The sequence below is a fragment of the Kwoniella botswanensis genome, chromosome 1 (assembly GCF_036426115.1).
Source record: "Kwoniella botswanensis chromosome 1, complete sequence".
NCBI classification, from domain to species: Eukaryota; Fungi; Basidiomycota; class Tremellomycetes; order Tremellales; family Cryptococcaceae; genus Kwoniella; species Kwoniella botswanensis.
Window position 1 is genome coordinate 3,165,798 of NC_088599.1, and position 19,455 is coordinate 3,185,252.

Genomic DNA, 19,455 nt, shown 5'->3' on the forward strand with positions numbered 1-19,455 from the left:
AATCAACCTATCCAGTCCGTATGCATCCTAACAATCGCTCTACGCTAGTCTTCCCATGCGCATTATCCACATATCATTCACCGACTTCTTGACACCATCCCGTCATTTCTCTTGCTAGACTCCCTTAACTGATATTCTGAACATCCTTCATCTATCCTTTTCCGTTCTTCTCATTTCCTTGGGCCGTATATGAACATTTCACTCACCATTTTGACCTCTTTTTAATCGTTGATGAAGACTTGAAGGATGGAGTGTAAATCTTGAAAGAATCGATTTCAACGTTTTTAGTGAATCCTACGACCTGCAAGCAACGGCCAGCGTATCCAACGAACAACAAACCCGCAAACCACAAACCTCGCACCCCTACGACGCAAAGGGAATTGGGGGAATGTGGCACTCAGAAGGGCTGTTGGGCGAATCGGCGATAAAACTCCTGGTTATGATGATCAGACCTAAATCCGATGGACGCGAGTCCGACAGGGTACCATCTCCACTTCAGCGAAATACAAATGCATGCAACGCAAGAGGTCGTAGAATAATTTTAAGTCATGTGTACGAAAGAGTTCATACGTGCACCATGATCATACGGGTATTCCATATAACAATAGCCTATTCACAACATGTATCATGCAACATGCATTGTACAACACACACGTAAAAATATGTACTTATGATCATATGAATATACTCAGAACTGATTAATTACCATCAATATCCATGCCATCAGCACCCCCACCAGTGAATCTAGCTTGTAACCCCTGCGTGGAAGGTTGATCAGTGGTGATTCTATCTGACAATGTCGGTCTCGAAAGACCATCAACAGCTGTGGCTGTCGTATTGTTGATCCTCGATGCTAATGGGTTTGAATTTCCCTGAGGTGCTTGGGTGTTACCATCGTATATCGCTATAGTAGGATACGATACATTGGGTTGATGCTGAGATTGCACAGGACTGACAGTGAAGTTGGGTTGTGGTGATATCGACGTAGGTTGTACAGCCGATGAAATATTGATAGCATCCTGAGCCGGTTCGGATATCGATCGATTCGAAGGTTGCGATGAGGATGCAGAAGATACACCGGCAGTAGAAGAGGCTCGTTTGGTCATGAATTCTCTAACGGTATTTTGGATTTCCTATTTGCGTCAAAAACAGTACAAAAGATTAGTCTACGTCTCTCAATCAAACATAGAGAATGTTTGATTCCATTCTTTCAGAATTGGAAACTCATCACTCACCCTCCTGGCAATCTTGGCATAATCATCCTTCCTACTCTCATTCTCCTCTCTCACGGCATCCAAACAAGCTTTCATGACCTCTCTCGTCCATTCCTCTCTACCTTGTCTCATCTCTTTCAAACCATCTTGTAACACCTTCATAGCCTCTTTCAACTCTTTGATCTCCCTATCTTTTGCCGTGTCGGTATAAGCACTGGTATTACCAGATTGTGTTTGCGATTGGGTTTTCAGTTGTTTGATATCATTTTGAATTATCTTGACATTTTCCGTATGTAACAAGATTGTTGCAGCGGAAGCTCTTTGAGTATCGTTAAGAATTGTATAATCATTCTTGCATCTTTGGATGTTGTCCGCCAAGCTATTCACCCCCGACGATATCTTCTCGAATATGCCCAAGCGACTTTCTTTATCGTCTAACAGCACTTTCACATCGGATGTCAACTTGTTGATTGTGTTCTCTAGTGTACCTATCGTTCTGGATAAATCGGTATTATTAGACTGTTGGTCACCGTTCATGATCGAGGAGGCCTTTCCGTCGAGCTTGGGAGTAGAGGATTGAGTTTGGAGTACTTTGATTTGTTTAGATAATTCCCCAACTTCCACCTTAAGATCGTCCAACGAATTTGGACCAGAGCTCAATATGTTCGCATTTCCATCCGCGATCATTTGCTGTCTTTCCGAATTGAGAGTTTTCAGCATACCATCTAGAGAAGCTGTACCGGCAGCGGGAACATTGCTCGTCGGTGCATTGTCACCAGAATTGAGTCTGTTCATCACACTTGCAAGAGCGGTGCTGGTGTTATTGATCGAAGGTGTGGGAATGGCTGGTCCAGATAAGATAGATAACCGAGTTTGCAATACCTTGACTTCATTCGATAATCTGACAACATCTTCCTGTAAATCCCCGACCAGGTGATCGTTGCTGGTCGCTCCATCCATGTCGATATCTTCATCGTCTTGTGAGTTTGATGTTGAAGGTCCTGCAACTTCGCCCTCTTCACCTTCTCTCTGTTTTCTCTTCTTACTTTTATTGATCTTCGGATCCCTCCTGCTCTCAACATCTTCCCAAGTAGCGAACCTCTTCTTCTTATCCTTCTTGATCTCCTTCTCGTCCGTCTCATTCTCCACACTCAGTAAATTTGTCTCCACATCGTCTATCCTGGAGTCAAATCCTTTAATCATATCTTCCAGAGCATCCAACCTATCCACTATACTGTTGAACACCTCTCCTACTCTGCGTTTCTTCTCTTCTCTTGTTAACGTTGCTGGCTGATCTTCACTTGATTCGTTGATTTCTGGCAGAGGCGGAGGAGGTGCGGACGGAGTACGTGGTCTGTGGGGTTCTTCACTTGGTGGAGGAGGAGGTGGAGGTAAGCTAGATGTCGGTGGTGGTGGTTGATTTTGAGATTGATTCAACAGAGGCTGACCGGTAGCTCTCGATATCAGAGTTTGCTCTTCAATCTTCCCCATCCTCTCTCTCAGACCATCCAGCTCCATCTTGCTGATAGCTTCAGACGAAGTCCCGATCGTTCCGAGAGTCCTCTTTATCAACTCGGTGAAACTGTTCTGAAGACCAACCATGACTTCATCTACGACCTTTTGAGCCTTGACCACTCGCCTTTCGGCTTCTTCCAGCGCTACTGAATTGGGATTTCGATGTTCGAATGTCATTAGTCGGTCGAGATGTTTTCGAGCAAGAGCGTGTTGGGAAGTGACAATAAGAGCTGAATGCATTGTTCTGATGAAAATAGATGCATTAGCTGATTCTCTTCACACGATACCGGAAAGTCATAGCGGAATATGATAGGACGATGATTTAACTTGAAAATCGATTTACTCACTTTGAGAAATTATCCAGAGCACCCATGACCGAGCCACTACTAGGCATTAACCCATCTCTCGAGGCTGCTCCAGATCCAGATCCAGATGCAGAGGGACCACCAGCCAAAGGCGATCTACCTCCATCATTCGGTCTATCCGCCGAGACTTTCCTTACAGCCGAACCACCAGGTCGATAAGGCTGTGGCTGTAGAGGTGCACCTCGATTGGAAGGTCCTGTAGGTGGTGCTCTAGGATCACAAGGTGGGAAAGCGAATGAGACGGGCTGCTGGTTCATATTTGGAGAGAGGATCTGTCCCGGTTCGTGTGATTCCGATTGTGGTGTGTACGTGCTGAGATTCCAAGTTGTTTCTTGTCAGTATTTGTCATAAGGTATTGAGCACGATACAGGATGTACGGTACGTTATACTTACTCGACTGGTCTGTACCCTGATCTACCACCTGTACTATTCTGTCTATTCCTATCTCCCTCTGGACTTCTACTTCTCCTTGATGAACTAGGACCTGAATTATACGGATTGTTATTGATATAGTTGTTACCCCATCCGCCTTGAGCAGGAGGTAAAGAAGTAGGTTGAGTATGTTGATTTGACCATCCCTGCCTTGATCTTGAATTCCATTCTCTATCTCGGTCGATATCTCTCCCTCTGTCGGGTGAGCGTGGAGGATACATCGTGATACTCGTGGACAGAGCAGTGTAGGATGAATGGAGAAGGTATGAGTAAGATATCAGAGATGAGATTTTAGATTTATGTGCTCACGGTATGTTGTGTTATTCACGGTGATCATGCTATCAGGGGGAGAGCCACGTGGGGGTCGCACGGTTGTTTACGATTACAACAATTATCAGTTGCCACCAAAGGATGGTAAGATAACCGAGATGATATCATAGAAAGTCATGAAGCATAATTTATCGTTACATTCGCAATCATCATGGAGACATTCAAGTCTATCATATGCATGCATGACGGTCATACTGTAGTATATCACTCTAGGTCTACTCAAACGCGATACCCGTCCTGTCACCATCGATATCAGAAGACGCCATGTTGTCCAGATCTTACAAAGCCATCGTCATCGGTGCAGGACCCGGTGGTCTAGCAGTGATGAAATCGTTACTTGATGTGGGACTGAGCAAGATATGCTGGATCGATAAGTCTTTTAAGGGTGGGAGGTTGAACGAACTGTATAGGGAGATATCATCGTAAGTTGTCGTTGGTACCAGCTTTAGGGAAATTGCCACTGATATCGGATTCATGATATGTGATATCGTAGGAACACAAAAGTAGGTATATATCTCGATGCGGTGGAGTCATCAGCGACATGTCGACGAATCATCGATTCTACATCCAAGTCAAATGTCATGGCGGAGTTGGAGCAGATAGATAGAGATGAGACTTGTCAGTTGAGCCTGGCAGGAGATATGATTGAGATGCTCGAAGAGGGTATAACGAAGAATGAAGGAGTGGAAAAGATAAAAGGGGAAGTTGAGGAAGTTCAGCTGAAGGTGAGTCAGCGCTTTCCATACACATATAGTTGTTATCTGGTACTTCGCATGAAATATCTTGCTATGATGATCTATGGGAAGGAAGCTGACTTTCTCATCTGCCTCATTGTCAAAGGGCTCAACGTGGTTTGTAGGCTTTCACAACCATCCTTCACCTCTGACCACCTCTCGTCTATTTCTCTGTACAGGCTCTCAACCCATGACACCATCTTTTCATCTCCCTTACAACTCCAACCTCAAAATACTAGATCTAGATAGATGTATGGTCAAATCGACTCTTCCAGCTTTATTCCCGAAGGACAAGAAGAGCATAGTAGGTGTGATAGGTAATTCCCATTCGGGCGTATTGGTCTGTCGTAACTTGTTTGAAATCCATCAAGAGAAACAAAGGGAATTGAAAATATTGAATTTCGCAAGGAGTAAGATAAGATATGCGATTTATAAAGATGATGGTGGGATTGTATTCGATAATGCTGGATTGAAAGGTGATACAGCCGAATGGTCAAAGGAACATATGGATAATCCTACTGAAGATGTTCAAGAGGTTCTTGAACAGATCGACATCAGCTCCAATGAAGAGGAAGTATATCAAGATCGGCTGAAGGAGTGTACGCATTTGATATATGCAATAGGATATCAGCCGAATCCATATCCCAAGATGGTCATTGATGGGAAAGAAATCAATCAGGATGAATTGATATTTGATCAAGATACATCGGAGTTCAGGATAGATGGGAAAAAGGTCAATGGGTTATATGGATTGGGGATAGCTCATCCGGAGAAATCGCAGGACCCCGAAGGACATGTGGAGAATAACGTGGGGTTAGCAAAGTTCTTCAAGTTTGCTGAGAAGAATCAAGAGCTCTGGAAGGAGGGGTAAGCGGCCTCGAGTGAATTAAACCAGGTATCATATTGGTATTTGTACTGTACATCGTTTCATCCCCTTTCTTAGCATCTTATGATGGAGTCTGATCTTTGTAGATGTATAGATGTATATAGCATTGTCCCTGTCGATGATATCTCAAGTCAATCGAATCCAAAGAAACCATATAAGACAAGGTATGCCGATACTAACCATCATCTTTCAGGATTCAGATTTGCCCCATTGTCGTTTTTATGCTACGAGCCGAACCGGATTTCACCGTGAAATTGCGATGACTCAGTGTTGAACCCCTGCAGGAGATGATGTGACTGGTGATACAAACGACACAGCGTACTGTGTATCCAGACACCCCCTCATGGACAGAACGTGGTTGATCCCTCGTCATCGTATGCATTGTCGTATCGGATGGTACAGGGTAGTAGGTAGGCAGGTGTATGAAACATTCACATGGATGATGTAACGACAGGCTGCCACTTGCCACTTGTGGTAATTTAGGGTTTACACTTTTGAAAAGTAAAATCAGTCGGGTCGATTCAAGGTACGCGGACAGAAGACAGAAACACAAACAACTGAAGCGAATATAACACAGCAGATACATCCATCCTTGATCATCCATCCCTCTTCATATATACTCTATAATAGACCGTACCATAACTCCCGCATCACACTCATTGACCAACCGAGCATACACATCCACGAGCAGCTACCCTCCCTGGAGCATTGACCTCATATCTTATTATACCATTCATATAGTACCCTGTCTCACCTCAAGCAGCCTTCAATTCAATAACCTACCGATCAATGTTCACATATATCTAAGACTCGTCATCGAATAAGCTCAAAAGACATTATGCCATCTCTCGCACCATCCGTCAGCTTTGATCGATCTATTCATACAGTATAATCAATAATCATCGTCAAAACGAAACCCATCCGATAGATTCAAGTTGGGTATAAGGTTAGAGAAGCGGTCAAGTGGTGAGACGTGAGTGAATTACCTTCATCCCTTCCTTCATTTTCGGCATCTTCGATTCCACATGAGTGCCTATGAGACGATCAAGCAGATAACAAGCTGATCCATGTGAAATTCCTTTGTTTGATTCAGCCGCTTTTCGATGAATGACCTTTATCCCTAAAGATGACCACCATGATGTCTGATATAACCAATTTACCACCTTTGCCGCCCTCTCCCTCTCCTGCTTTCTCGCTCTCTTCTCCTCCAACTAAATCAACCTCAAAATCGATAACCTTATCGAATATCAAGAAGATGCCCTCTTCTGTCCGAATATTTCAAGAACAACATATCAACGAATTCGCACACCTTCATTTGAACGACCAAGAGAAACTCTCGAGGGAAGAACGAGATAACATGTTACTAGCTGAAAGGCAGAAACTGGAAGAAGCCAGACGGATAGGACGATTGAAGAGACAAACTATGGCTCATCACCTGGAAAGGGATAAAGAGAATGCGGATGCGGATTTGAGGATCGGTTGGAGACCTCTAAGTCTGTTGGCTCGCCGTCAACCTCAGACCAAACCTGCTCAACTTGTTGTTCAGCAGGATACACATCTACATGAACAGCAACAGCAGCAACAGCAGCAGCGTCAAAGAAGGTTCTCTAATCGCATGGAAATCAGAACACCTACTGATATCGATACACCCGATTTATCTTCACCCATTCCATCCGATGTCAATTCCCCCGACCTAGCTCTGATCACTCCTAACCAACTTGGTTTAGCCCTCGGATGTCCTTCACCACCCCTTCCTCCTATTCCCAACAAATCCAAAGCAAGACCATCACTACCCCACGATATCTCTTCAGTAGACAGTCACGGGGACAACTCAACCTATTCTTGGGCATCCTCGTTCTCAGGTGAGACTGTTGAACTTCGTACCGCCGCGCATTACGTCCCGTCAATCTCTGAGGAAAGTGCCGGCGCTACCTCCGCCGAATTGGGTCCAGAAGAGGTATTGGATTCACCTGAGAAAGTGAAAAGGAGAAGAAAGAGGATCGTGGCTATTGCTCACACCGTTAGGCAATTGGAGGGTGTCGGGTCAAGAGATGTCGAAGATCCAAACTTCTACCACCAATTGGTCAAAGCCTGGAGCGAACGACCGGGCGCTCAACAACCTCGTGAACCCATTTGGTCACCTCCTACCAAACCAGCACTCGCTCCACCTATACCCCCTAGACCCATAGATAACGCTTCGGCTTTCGACCCGTACCTTTCGCCTCCCGCTTGGCTCGCACCTCCTGTGCTCAGCCCGGCCAGTGTCCCATATCAAGGTGCTTCACCAGTTCCCTCGTCAGATCTCGAACATCGGACACCGGACCTTGACGACAATCGTCACAGTAAATCAGAAGAAAATCATTCCAACGAAAGTTACGCGAGCTCCAATCCGTTCAGGTACTCTTATGCTTCCAGTTTACATGATCTGGCATTAGAACAGGGCGTACAGCATGGTACCAAGTTGATGAGTGAGAAAGCATGGCTTCGATCCCCTTTGTTCGACCAGGGTACATGGTTCGATGCGAATACCCCCTCTGCACCATTGCCCGTTGGTACCTTTCAGATGGCACCTAGAGTTCCCTCACCTGGAATGGGAGAGGGGGAAGACGACTCACCTAGTAAATCACCTGAGAATGGAGGCTGTACTATCAATACTCAGTCTCAACCTCAACGTACTCTCCGAAGACACGATGCTAACATCGGCAGGATCAAGGAAAGACAGAAATTGGGTACACCAATTGCCTTGGCGGGATTATCTACGTCTGCGCCTACTCCAGCCCCAACTAATTGGGGATTAGGCTTCCTCGGAAATTGGCTCAAGGATGAATTGGCGGATGCAGATGTGGATGAATCACCAAAGAATGACAAGGAGGAAGTGGATTTTCAATATGGGGAGGAAGGGATGGTCGGATCTCAACGATCGATGAACGTGAATACGAGGAACAAGATTTCGAGTTTCTTAGCAGAGGGAGATGTGCTCAACGCCCAACCGATAAATATAAACGACCGTATGACTCTACGGGAAGAAGAGCAGCAGGAGCAGCAGGAAAGCAGGAAAATCGAAATGAACAATCAATATCAAGATCAGTCAATGGAATCTATACCGTTGACTATCAACGACATACGAACAAACCTCGTTTTACCCCCTCCCCTCCCCACACCGGAAATCGAAGAGATATCAGTTCAAACTGGACTACCCAAATCTCAGATCAACCCTCCGCCGCCAAAAGAATGTCTCATAGTAGCAAAAGAATATCGATACTTGAACCCTTGCCGACGTCAGAGTTATTCGACCCCCTCGGACATCTTGTATCCTCATCCACACCTACACCACGAACCTCCCTTGATATCGAACGAGAACGAGAAGGAGAACGAACGCCCACGACATCAGCTTCAGGATGGAATTGGGGATTTAGAAGTTCAAGTAGAACCAGAAACAGAAGTAGAAGTAAAACCGTCGGATCACCAACTAACCGAGGAGGAGGAGGCGGAGGAGGGATCTTGGGATTTATCGGAGATCTCATTGTCCCAATCTCAATTTCGAACACCACCTCTGAAGATCCATCGGAGACTCGGTTCCTTGACACCCCAAGACAGAGTACACGAACGACACTCGATGTCTCCTGCTCGGATGACGACAACACCTCAACTCCACGAACTACCACCACTACCGCTCTCTCCAATCAGTCTGACTGGCACGGGAGTGATGACATCCACTCCACCACGTACACCCAAATCACACCTTCGACCTGTCCTTCCTCCCTTACCGCCTACTCCGAAATACCGAAGACCCACTCCTCCATTGCTGAACAACCCGACGAGGGGGACGAGGAATATAGAAGGAGGATCAGACAGAGTTGGAGTTGGATGTCTTCCTCTTCCACTTCCACTTCCACTTCCGCCTCTTCTAGCTCAGCAGACAGTGCCACACCAAAATTACGACCGTTACTGCTACCCTGTATCTACGGAGGGAGGTATAGGTATCGATCTGGTCTCTCAGAGTAATAACAATACCAATAGCATAATGATGGTTGAACATCCATCTTATCCACCTGTCAATGATACCTCTCTAACGGATCCAAATCAATCATCGACTTCCTCTGAATTAGCTGGATTGGATGTATCGTCTAGACAAGCTACAACCACTACGACAGATCTCGAAAAGGCTCTACCCTCGAAACCTTCAAGTTCACCTTCTCGTACACCCCTGATGTTGTTTATATCTGGGTTTGTATTACCGATACTATGGTTCGTAGGAGGATGGCCAATACTTAAACCTTCTCCTGAACCTTCATCTTCAACCGAAGTTGAAACTACCGAAGGAGAAGGTAGAGGTAGGTTCAAGTGGTTATATCACCCTGATCCGATGGTAAGGAAATGCCGATACGCTGCCGTAATTTCTACGCCTTTGATCATCATAGCTGGGATAGTAGCTGTCGTGGTGGTAGTGACGATCTTATAGTAGTTGGCCGTTTCTCATATCGAAGGCTGGGTGTTCTCTTGTTCGATCTTATTGTAGCTGTTGTAGCACTTCATCTCTTCAAACCCCATTATTCATTGAAAGATATACATATATACATACGGACAATATTACTTCACCTTTATATTTGGATATACGGACAAGTAAATAGATAGATATCTATTATATAACTGTTTTAACGAAACTTATGAACGACATGCAGAAAAGTATAATGGTCCGGGCGAGATACAATCCGATAGACCTTTCAGATTTAGAACTTCACCTAGTCGCAAATATTCAATATGAAACCGAGTGTATCCGACTCAAGCAGTTTCCTCTATTCTTCAGTCTGCTATCTGCTCATTTGCGGGTCAATGACTGAGCTCTGTGTAAGGATATACTTTTGCTTGCTTGTGGGATGGGCTGGCTGGAGATGCGCTTGTGAATCATCTGTCTACAACTTATGTCGACACGGTCAATTGCTTGTAGACGAGCAATCTGTCCGACCTGCAGTAGCGTACGTAGAGTGAAATTGATTGGCAAGTCGATCATGCTTACTTGTTGAACGTCGAGAGACGCATATGGCCCGTGTATGTTGATCTACGGACTAGGTGAATCGTCTTTCAGACCGAAACGCGGGCATCGGTGTTAAAACTATAGCCGATGGCTGGCAGCACCTTGATCCGGGGCTGCATTGGTGCCACATCTTTAGACTCCTGCTTGGTGATCTCGGAGATATGTTCGGTAATTCAGATTTCCAGCTTTTGGCCTTTGGCTGTATGCTGCATGGGCTTCACTGTGAGCTTGTACTGTACCATCGCCATCCTCACTCAGTCAGTCAGGAATCGAGCAAATAACAAAATCACATTGATAAATCTTCGTTCTTGTTAGTCTCATCCTTCAAGTCATCAAATCATCTATTCAAAATGGCCCAACGAGTCACCCTCCGAAAGCGCCAACCATACAACACCACCTCCAACAGACGAAGGGTCGTCAAGACACCCGGTGGTAAATTGGTCGTCCACCACTTGAAGAAGCTTGCTGTGAGTTTGGGTTCCGGGTCTGGGTCCGGGTTTGGACAAAGAGGATGTATGGTAGGGGGTAGACGGAGAATATGCTCGAAGATGGAATTGAATGAATTGGGTCCAAAGAGAGATGAAGAACGGATGAAGCTGGAATAATCGATCGCATTGGGATTTGGATTAGTTGCAATAGACATAAGAGGGAGATGTACCGGATAACGATAACGATGATGGGAAGAAACTGTGCTGATAATTTGGTTGCTATGTATTGATAGTCCGCCCCTAAATGTGGTGACTGTGGTCTTGCTCTCCCAGGTGTAAGTTGATTTTACCAAACATTCGATTTTGAGTAAAATACTGATATGTCCTTTACGTTCAGATCCCCGTTCTCCGACCCCGACAATGTTAGTATTGCTTCCTACTTTCTTCATAGCGTATCGTGTCGCTGGACATGGGAGGGGATGAAATGACTGGGACATGTCGGAAGAGAAGGAGAATGGTGGATGAATTGGTGGATAATGGGGATTAGAATGGAGATGGACAATCTGGAGATCATGTGTACTGACTTGCTATTTCATTCACAGACGCTACCCTCTCCAAGAGACAAAAGACCGTTAACAGAGCTTACGGTGGTTCCGTCTGTGCCCCATGTGTTAAGTCTAGGTGAGTGAAGTTTAGACGTACGCTGAAAATTCTTACAATGCTGATATGTGAACAATCATCATTCTCTCTTACCTCGATCCATTCCATTTATTCACACCTTCTTTTGTCAATGTCAATCTCAATGATATTACCACTGTACATTGCACATTGCAATTTACCAAAAACCAACACACCACACACCCACAGAATCACCCGAGCATTCTTGATCGAGGAAGCTACCATCGTCAAGAGAGTTCTTAAAGCCAAAGCCGCCGCTACCAAGAAATAAATGAATATTCTTTAGATTCTTAGGTTTAGGTTGGATTTAGGCTCTTCTAGCTCTAGTTGGGATGTAACATGATACATATTTGCATCACAATCACGAAATCCGAGTCAGGGAGATGTATCACCTTTTGAGCGCATGATCAGAACCCTATCTCCTTTTACCCTATCTCCTTTTTCGCAAACAGACGCTCAATGATTGATGGATCACTGCAAGAGATGCATCAACGAGCATGGTGGCACCACAAATGACTCTGCAACTGGGAGGGAGAGAGAGAGAAATAGAGCGGATGTCCAGTCACTTCACTTACCTAGGATCAATCCGTGAAATATATCGCTCTTACTGACATCGCTAAAGATTTTCATACTCATGCAATGCAAGCTTTAATTTTGATCCAAATTACATGCGAGTGCCAAGGTGTATATGAGATGTATGAATGTATAGATGTATAAATGCAAATGTCAAATCGATTGTCCGTCAAAATCATATGTCAAAAGATCAACCCTAACCAATAGGTAACTACCTGATTGACTGCTCAACTAACGTACTACAACGACTTCAATAGAAGTATTACTGCTATTTCCACGGTAAAGGAGGTTCGACCAAGTTTATCCTAGTGGATACTAACTTCCTGACCATACCAGCCATGAATTTACCGTCGATCTGTTTGGATTGATTAAGCTCATCGTCAGAACATTGCCCATAACAATACAAAAGATCTGTTCGGATGATACCAGAATGATTATTGATGACTTACGGTTATCCGAGAAGAATGGAAATCTGGTCCTTGATCAACACCATAACCATTTTCTTTCCTCCATCTACCGAACGTGACCAATCATCATTAGCATTCATATCTTCTTTGTAGCGAATGGAACTGGAAGTGAAGATGCAAGAATGCGACCGACTTACTTCTCAGCTGGGAAAGTCTCATTATAATGGATAGCATAATACTCATGATTCATCATTTCACCCAAGATCGCATAATCCCTGGCGAACCCTGTCACAGGCATAATTTCCATGACGGCTGAACCTGGTTTCATCCATAGTTGATGGGACAGACCATTACCATGAACAGCAAACATGACCTGTATACAGGAGTCGACGTATTATCAGTCTCAGAGTATATAAACGTGAAAAATTTGAAGATCACTCACATCACTCTTCATAGCTAGACAGAATTGCTCGACTCTAGGTAATTTCTCCATATATTCATTATAGAACTCAATTACCCCTTCATCGGCCAGTTTCTCCATCTCATCGACCAGTTCTTCTTCATCCTCGTCGATCAGTCTCCTAGTGGTCAATTGACTACGACACCCCACCAACAATTAGCTGATGGTCGATATTTATAATGTACGGCTTGGGGATGTAGAAGCACTTACCGGTTGATGTACAATACAATAGGGACCTTAGAATTCTTCCTCTTCATCTCGTATCCTTCTGCCAGAGCCAATCTCTTGATTTGATCTCTCAAGGGGTCCATCCACGTCAAGGGTACGGGAAGGGAAGGTAAGTCCGCATTGGCTTTGTTCCAGAATTTGACCTCTTGACCTGCTCGATGAGCTGCCCATCGCTAATAGCGTTAAGGTATTAGCTTGGTGTTGCTCAACTGAAAAGGTGTTTGTGACCAGACACCTACATCAGCAATAGCGATTTTGTCGAACAAGAAAGTAACGCCACTTTTCCTTCTATCTTCGTAAATTGTAGCTTCTTCGATTTCAGCTTCGGGCAGAACAGCTTGTTGGAACCATGTCGTGATACCAGCGTGGTCTCTCTAAAAGACAACAATGAAACTCAATCAGTCGAGACTTAAATTGAGTGATTCTGATGCTGATATTACTCACCCAATCAGGTGATTGAGCCTTGTAGATCAACCTCGAAGGCAACTCAATCTCCCCAGCAGCAGTGACTACCCTCCACAGCCCCAGGAACATCTCACCGATAAAATGATAATAATGATTTAAGAATGAACTTTGACTTCCTTCTCTGATATCGGCAAACATCATACTAACACCTGATTTCCTTATAGCCGCTTTACCCAACAACATTCTCTCTTTCGCTTCGGTAGGTGAAACAATCATGATTCGATCTTCTTCTGCTGCCCAGTGATTATGCCATTTATCAGTTGGGTCTTGTAATCCTGATAGTATCCCGTTAATCCCGTATGAAGGAAGAGAAGAGGGCTCCGAAGTGACTATCAGGAAGGTACCATTTGCGAAATATAGGTTGTGAAAGTAATCTGTGGATCACAAATTACACGAGATTGATCAGTATATAGTGCGAGATATGTAAGGAGGAAGGGACTTACTGAATCCAGCTACTCCACTCATATAGGTTGTTTCTGGGAAATCCGCTTCTGCTACATACAGGTCTGCCCACCTGTTGACAGTCTTAGAAGGTAGGTATTTACTAAGTTTGCTTATATGCTATCACAAAGGTGTGAATCGGATATCAGCTTGTGGTGATCACTAGATTTAGGAAACTAGCTCACCTGGATACTTGATTGACCGGTAGTCTGCTCTATGACCGTATGAGTCAAGAACAACGTTATGGCAAATCCCAATAGCAGAAACGCTGTGAGCCTGTTACACTGCATAGACATGATTCTTCGTTTTCTACCGGATGAGGATGAGGAGACGGGTGATCCAAGTCGGATAGGGCCTCGATGTTGAGGTAAGGGTATGGAAGGTGAGGGGGTGGATGAGGCGAAGCTGAACATTGAGAGAGATAGTCCAGATGATTAGTACAACACACGAAGAAAGGCTAGGTTTATCGCGGTAAGGTGGTGAGGTTGTGGTGTCGGCCTATATGACTTGTGCTTATGGATTTGGGAAGGAGATGAGAACGGTACGAAGGATCAAAAAGTAGATCGTATGAATTGTCAAAGGAGTGTGGAATATGCAAAGAATGACTAGAGTGAGTAGGAGTGCAGCAGCACCAGAACCGACCGGCGGGGGAAGAAGAACAGTCAAGAAAATGAGAATGAGGGCAAGGCAAGAGAGATGTACACCGTAAAGTCATACATATATCAAAAATTTGTGACCTGCAGAAATAGTGACTATGAATGGGAGACGACTCTGACTCACTACGGTTGTACTGAAACACGAAAGAGCCAAGGGTGTTTCTCGTTCCAATGAATTTGATTCTATATCGGGCTTTTCTTTCCTACCTTGTATTGACTATGAAAGCGTCTCTGACGCTGGCGTTTTACGTGGTAATGAAAAGGAATGTATGAGATCAAGAGAGCGTGTGGGGAGGTCGATGAGCCTAGCGCGGTGTACGATGAGTGATCAGATGACTATAGAATACAGGTATAGGTGGTAGTTGGACTGAATAGGAGGTGTTACAGTGATACTCGATCATCTCTCCTTGTTTCCTATCTATTTTGAATTGTAAACAAATGAATGAGAAGGGGAAAGATAAACACCACGTGTCTCAAGCCAGGCACGTCTATCTTTCCGTTTGCCCAGACATTGCCTTGGATGATTCGTTTGGTGTCGGTCCGCATGAATAGTGTATTGGTGACAGGACACACCCCTCGAGACGTGAGCGATAGCTATACTGAATATGGATCTTTTGAATAAGAGGGTTGTCCCCCGCTGAATGGACAAGTGAATGATCTTGAACTCTTTTGATTGGGAGTCACATTTGCTCGTCCGGTGCCTGGTCATGCATGACATCCCTTTCATCGTCTGTGCGCTGAAGCAGCAAACTTCTTTCGCGTTGGGTTAGTAATTTTTGTCATATGTCATACTGTTAGCATTCTATGCCTGACTTGAGGACATGAAACTGATTTTTTCAATAGGTAAGGATATACTCATGTCATTCTTGCATGATCAGATTCACGGTACATCCATTGTCATTCTTCTCTCCGCAACCGAGAGATGACTACTTTCTCAACCGACTTACTCAGCTTGATGCTGCACCTGCTGATTCTCAACGGATTGCCCACAACACTAAGTTGTGTCCAACAAGATATGTTTTCCTGCCTCGAGATGTTTGTCTGCTTCTCTGGTAGAATCTCACTTAGCGATATGTCTTTGCGCGAGACCTTCGCGTGGTGTCCATGCCAGTGCCGATCTGTATGCATGCTTCCTACTTCTAATGCCAGGTAACTTACGTCGAGTAATACTCGTATCTGCCAAGATGGATGTCAATCGCTCAAAATTGCCATGATCGGTAAAATTCCTGCAAAGTTGGTTGCCGTGCCTGGCTGGGGATTGAGAATTTAAGGATAATTTGGTTTACTACCCATTGCGGATAAAGAATGGCTTGTCTTTTTCAACTTTACGAGAGTATCTTCGAAGCCTCATTCCTCATTCTTCGTACAGAGTCAACTTTACCAGAGACAACTCATATCATATCAGAGTATCTCGGAGAAAGGAGAATACGCCACTAAGCCATTGACCCAGAACCACAGATCCAAGTTCCCACCTTCGGACAAATGGTCGACAAATCTTCTTTTGTCGACGAATGGATTGGATCTGTCCATTCCAAGAGTAAAGAGTAACGGGAGAAGAAGATATACTGTAGTTGATGTAAGAGGCTAACTTTCTTTCTTTTTCCCAACTCTTTCAAAGGGAATGGTTCTTGCTGATACTTCCGGGAGATCTGAGAGATATGGGAGATCTATGCTCTCTTTTTTTTTGTGTGCCATGGACGTCGATGTGAGATGAGATGTGTGATACTACCTGGTTGACGGTTTTGCATTTGCATCTTTCAATGTTGTTTTTGTTCTTCTAACAATCTTCATCAAGCTTACAATAGTCATTCCTTTCAATTCGTTTGATACGAATCTTACTCTTACATCCACCAACTAATCAGCAGGACTGAATCGACATTCTTTTGAACCCATCCAGATCCAGTCGAGCTGGACTGCCTTCACCATACGATAGAATCGTATCGCATCGTCCTACCTCTTCTACTTTTGTACTTACATTCTTTACCCTACCATCACCATCAACTTAGATTAAGATGTCCCGACCTCGTTCCCGATTCTTACCCACTCGACGATCCCTCCCCTTCCTTATTCTCTCAACCATATTTGTATTGTACAAATCCATCCCTTCCGACATATCCTCCAGAGCACCCCGACTATCCTCTTACCTCTCTTCTGAAGACGTATTCTACCCACATCCTAATGCTCATGCTCAGTATGATTCACCGATCAGCACGAGATCAGCAGGTGATCATGGGACGTTCGTAGAGACCAGTGCGTACGATTTGCCAAAATTGATCAAATCCAAGTCAACCACTAAAAGACAGAGGAGCAAGAGGTTTGAGATCACCGAAGAGGGACAAGGGTCGCAAGTAATTGGAGAAGAAGAGACAGGAGATGAAGTTAGTGGGATAAGCGATTTGAGGATTGCTGTTTTGGAACATGCAGGATTTCATGAGGAGGTCGTGGGGGCTGTACTGAAAACTCTCACGGATATCGGAGCGAACTTTACTTTATATCGTGAGTGTGATCTGTTCAACCTGTAATCTACAATTTCGAATCGAAAGGAGACAAAGACTGATAAATTTGTTTCTGCTTGGATGTTACAGGAGACAAATTCCGATGGGGATACGCCGAAGTCCTCTCATCAGGAATGAACTACACAACTCCCCCAACCATGTACTCTGACGGTACTTTCGCAGACGCAGTATCCAATGGGGAAATCGATGTTACCATTCATATCTCATGCGATCACGAATTTTGGAATTGGCCTCGGAACGTACCTGCCTACGAGGCTATGAAGAATAACCAAAATATGGAAGTGATCTGTATGTTACACGAGTTAGAAAATCTGAGTGAAAAAGAAAGGAATAGTTGGGAAGTAGCTGCGAAACAAAATCGATTGACATATTTGACACTGAGTAAACATGTCAAGAATTATTTGAAAAATGAAGTCTTGAAATGGTCTCATAGTTTGAAACAATTACATTGGGGTAAAGTGGATGTAGAGGAATTTGTTCCGGTAAGTGTGATTTACAACCAAACCACCTCAAAGAGTTCATAATTAAATGACTGACACTGATATTTTGTTGCGACGATTATGGCGTGTAGATCTTCCCAGTGGACGCATCGAAATTACCAGATAGTGAAGATGTCTCCGTCTCACAGTTCTTCCCCAAACGTGCTGAACGTATACCATCGAGATTAGCAATCTTGGGTAACATTCAACCTTGGAGAAGAACTTATAACCCTATTCTGAGTGATTTGCATGCTGCCATTGAGGGTGAGTCGGACCTTTCTTTCTTCGGCGTTCTGGCATTCTCACAATCTGGGACCTGGGATTTATCGAGCTTCTTTAGAGTAGAGTGAAATGGAAAGATCTCACATTGAAGTTTATATTCCAATACCATAGCCGATCCTGCAGCCTGGGGATATCTACCTTTATCATCCGAACCCAACTCCACTTATATTTCAGCCAATGACGATTCCAGACCACCCGTCACACTTCATTTCATTGGATCGCTAGCTCCCACCGCAGAACTGAATATCCCCGACTCAATGAGGGATATGGTGTTTATTCATTCGGGTTTGGAATATATTAGTTTTTATAGGTTATTAGGTTCGATGTAAGTACCACTTCACACTCATCCAAAACCCCATCCTGATCGTCATACGGTTGTATAGTGTGTCACGCGATGCGGATGCTGATGTTGTTTTATCTCGTTAGGGATCTTGTACTTCCCGCTTTCATGGGTTGGACATATTTAGAAAAGAAATTGAGTTCTGCCATTCCAGCTGGCGTGGTCAGTCGAGTGAGTTGAAGCTCCATCTACATACAGTATCTCAAGACATCGTACAGTACAAGCCCAATAATGCTCATCTATTTTTTTTTTTTGGTGTTGTAAATAGGTTCCTGTACTTGGATCCGAACTTTTACTCAACGCCTATCAATTCCTGCGTGATCCATCTATCGTCCTCCACGCACCTGGTCTAAGGGAGATTGAAGCTATTTTGTTGTTGAGAAAAGGTATCGACCCATATACCAATCAACCTAAATCCCATCATGCCAGCTCTGGTACGGGAGTCACCAAACCTTTGTTGCCAGGTAAAATCACCTATAATATCCAAACTGGCGAAAAGAAACAATTACCTTTAGGTATGAAGAAGCTCAACGATGATATACCTACTAAATCCATAGGAAGTAGTTCTGAAGAGGATTGGAATGAATACCACAATAGATTGTATAGGGCTAATAAGGAGATGATGCTTGAGTTACTTGAAGGGTTGAGTAGGAGAATTGGTGATAGGAAAATTAAGAGTATGGTCGTGGACGTACCAGTTCAAGAAGATAAGGTGGAGACTGTTGTTCAGTGATTCAGTAGAGTCAAATACAGTGGGTGTGGAATTTGGATTTGTCTTTTGGGTAATAATTTGGCTTTATATTATTTATACTTCTACTTGTTCTTCGAATATGTAACAGTTCGCATGTCAAATGATTTCAATATGGACAATGAATACATTTTTATCATTTATTTTTTGGTCATGATTCTTCTTCAGCGAGAAAGTCTCGACGAAGTGAAGTCCGCACACAGTACATACAGACATTACTCAATAGGTAGGGGTATTCTGGCA

General features: G+C 44.1%; 6 protein-coding genes across 6 annotated transcripts; 4 read left to right on the forward strand and 2 right to left on the reverse strand.

Moving 5' to 3' along the window:
* Positions 1-698: 698 nt before the first annotated feature.
* L199_001223 (uncharacterized protein) lies at positions 699-3,747 on the reverse strand (the record flags this gene model as incomplete). Its single annotated transcript, XM_064886978.1, has 4 exons — positions 699-1,133; positions 1,236-2,973; positions 3,077-3,406; positions 3,488-3,747. The coding sequence occupies 4 exons, from the start codon at positions 3,745-3,747 to the stop codon at positions 699-701; spliced, it is 2,763 nt and encodes a 920-aa protein (XP_064743050.1).
* Positions 3,748-4,120: 373 nt separating this feature from the next.
* Positions 4,121-5,461, forward strand: L199_001224 (uncharacterized protein; the record flags this gene model as incomplete). Its single annotated transcript, XM_064886979.1, has 3 exons — positions 4,121-4,278; positions 4,350-4,581; positions 4,697-5,461. 3 exons carry the CDS (start codon positions 4,121-4,123, stop codon positions 5,459-5,461), a joined length of 1,155 nt encoding a protein of 384 aa, XP_064743051.1.
* Positions 5,462-6,602: 1,141 nt separating this feature from the next.
* L199_001225 (uncharacterized protein) lies at positions 6,603-9,938 on the forward strand (the record flags this gene model as incomplete). Its single annotated transcript, XM_064886980.1, has 1 exon — positions 6,603-9,938. One exon carries the CDS (start codon positions 6,603-6,605, stop codon positions 9,936-9,938), a length of 3,336 nt encoding a protein of 1,111 aa, XP_064743052.1.
* A 923-nt stretch (positions 9,939-10,861) lies between these two features.
* Positions 10,862-11,888, forward strand: L199_001226 (uncharacterized protein; the record flags this gene model as incomplete). Its single annotated transcript, XM_064886981.1, has 5 exons — positions 10,862-10,978; positions 11,233-11,274; positions 11,337-11,361; positions 11,542-11,620; positions 11,807-11,888. 5 exons carry the CDS (start codon positions 10,862-10,864, stop codon positions 11,886-11,888), a joined length of 345 nt encoding a protein of 114 aa, XP_064743053.1.
* A 570-nt stretch (positions 11,889-12,458) lies between these two features.
* Positions 12,459-14,604, reverse strand: L199_001227 (uncharacterized protein; the record flags this gene model as incomplete). Its single annotated transcript, XM_064886982.1, has 9 exons — positions 12,459-12,545; positions 12,640-12,703; positions 12,795-12,970; positions 13,040-13,193; positions 13,268-13,458; positions 13,525-13,659; positions 13,730-14,124; positions 14,194-14,311; positions 14,377-14,604. 9 exons carry the CDS (start codon positions 14,602-14,604, stop codon positions 12,459-12,461), a joined length of 1,548 nt encoding a protein of 515 aa, XP_064743054.1.
* Positions 14,605-16,859: 2,255 nt separating this feature from the next.
* Positions 16,860-19,197, forward strand: L199_001228 (uncharacterized protein; the record flags this gene model as incomplete). The annotated part of the gene is made up of 6 exons (XM_064886983.1): positions 16,860-17,343; positions 17,433-17,845; positions 17,935-18,106; positions 18,236-18,449; positions 18,551-18,635; positions 18,733-19,197. 6 exons carry the CDS (start codon positions 16,860-16,862, stop codon positions 19,195-19,197), a joined length of 1,833 nt encoding a protein of 610 aa, XP_064743055.1.
* Positions 19,198-19,455: the final 258 nt, after the last annotated feature.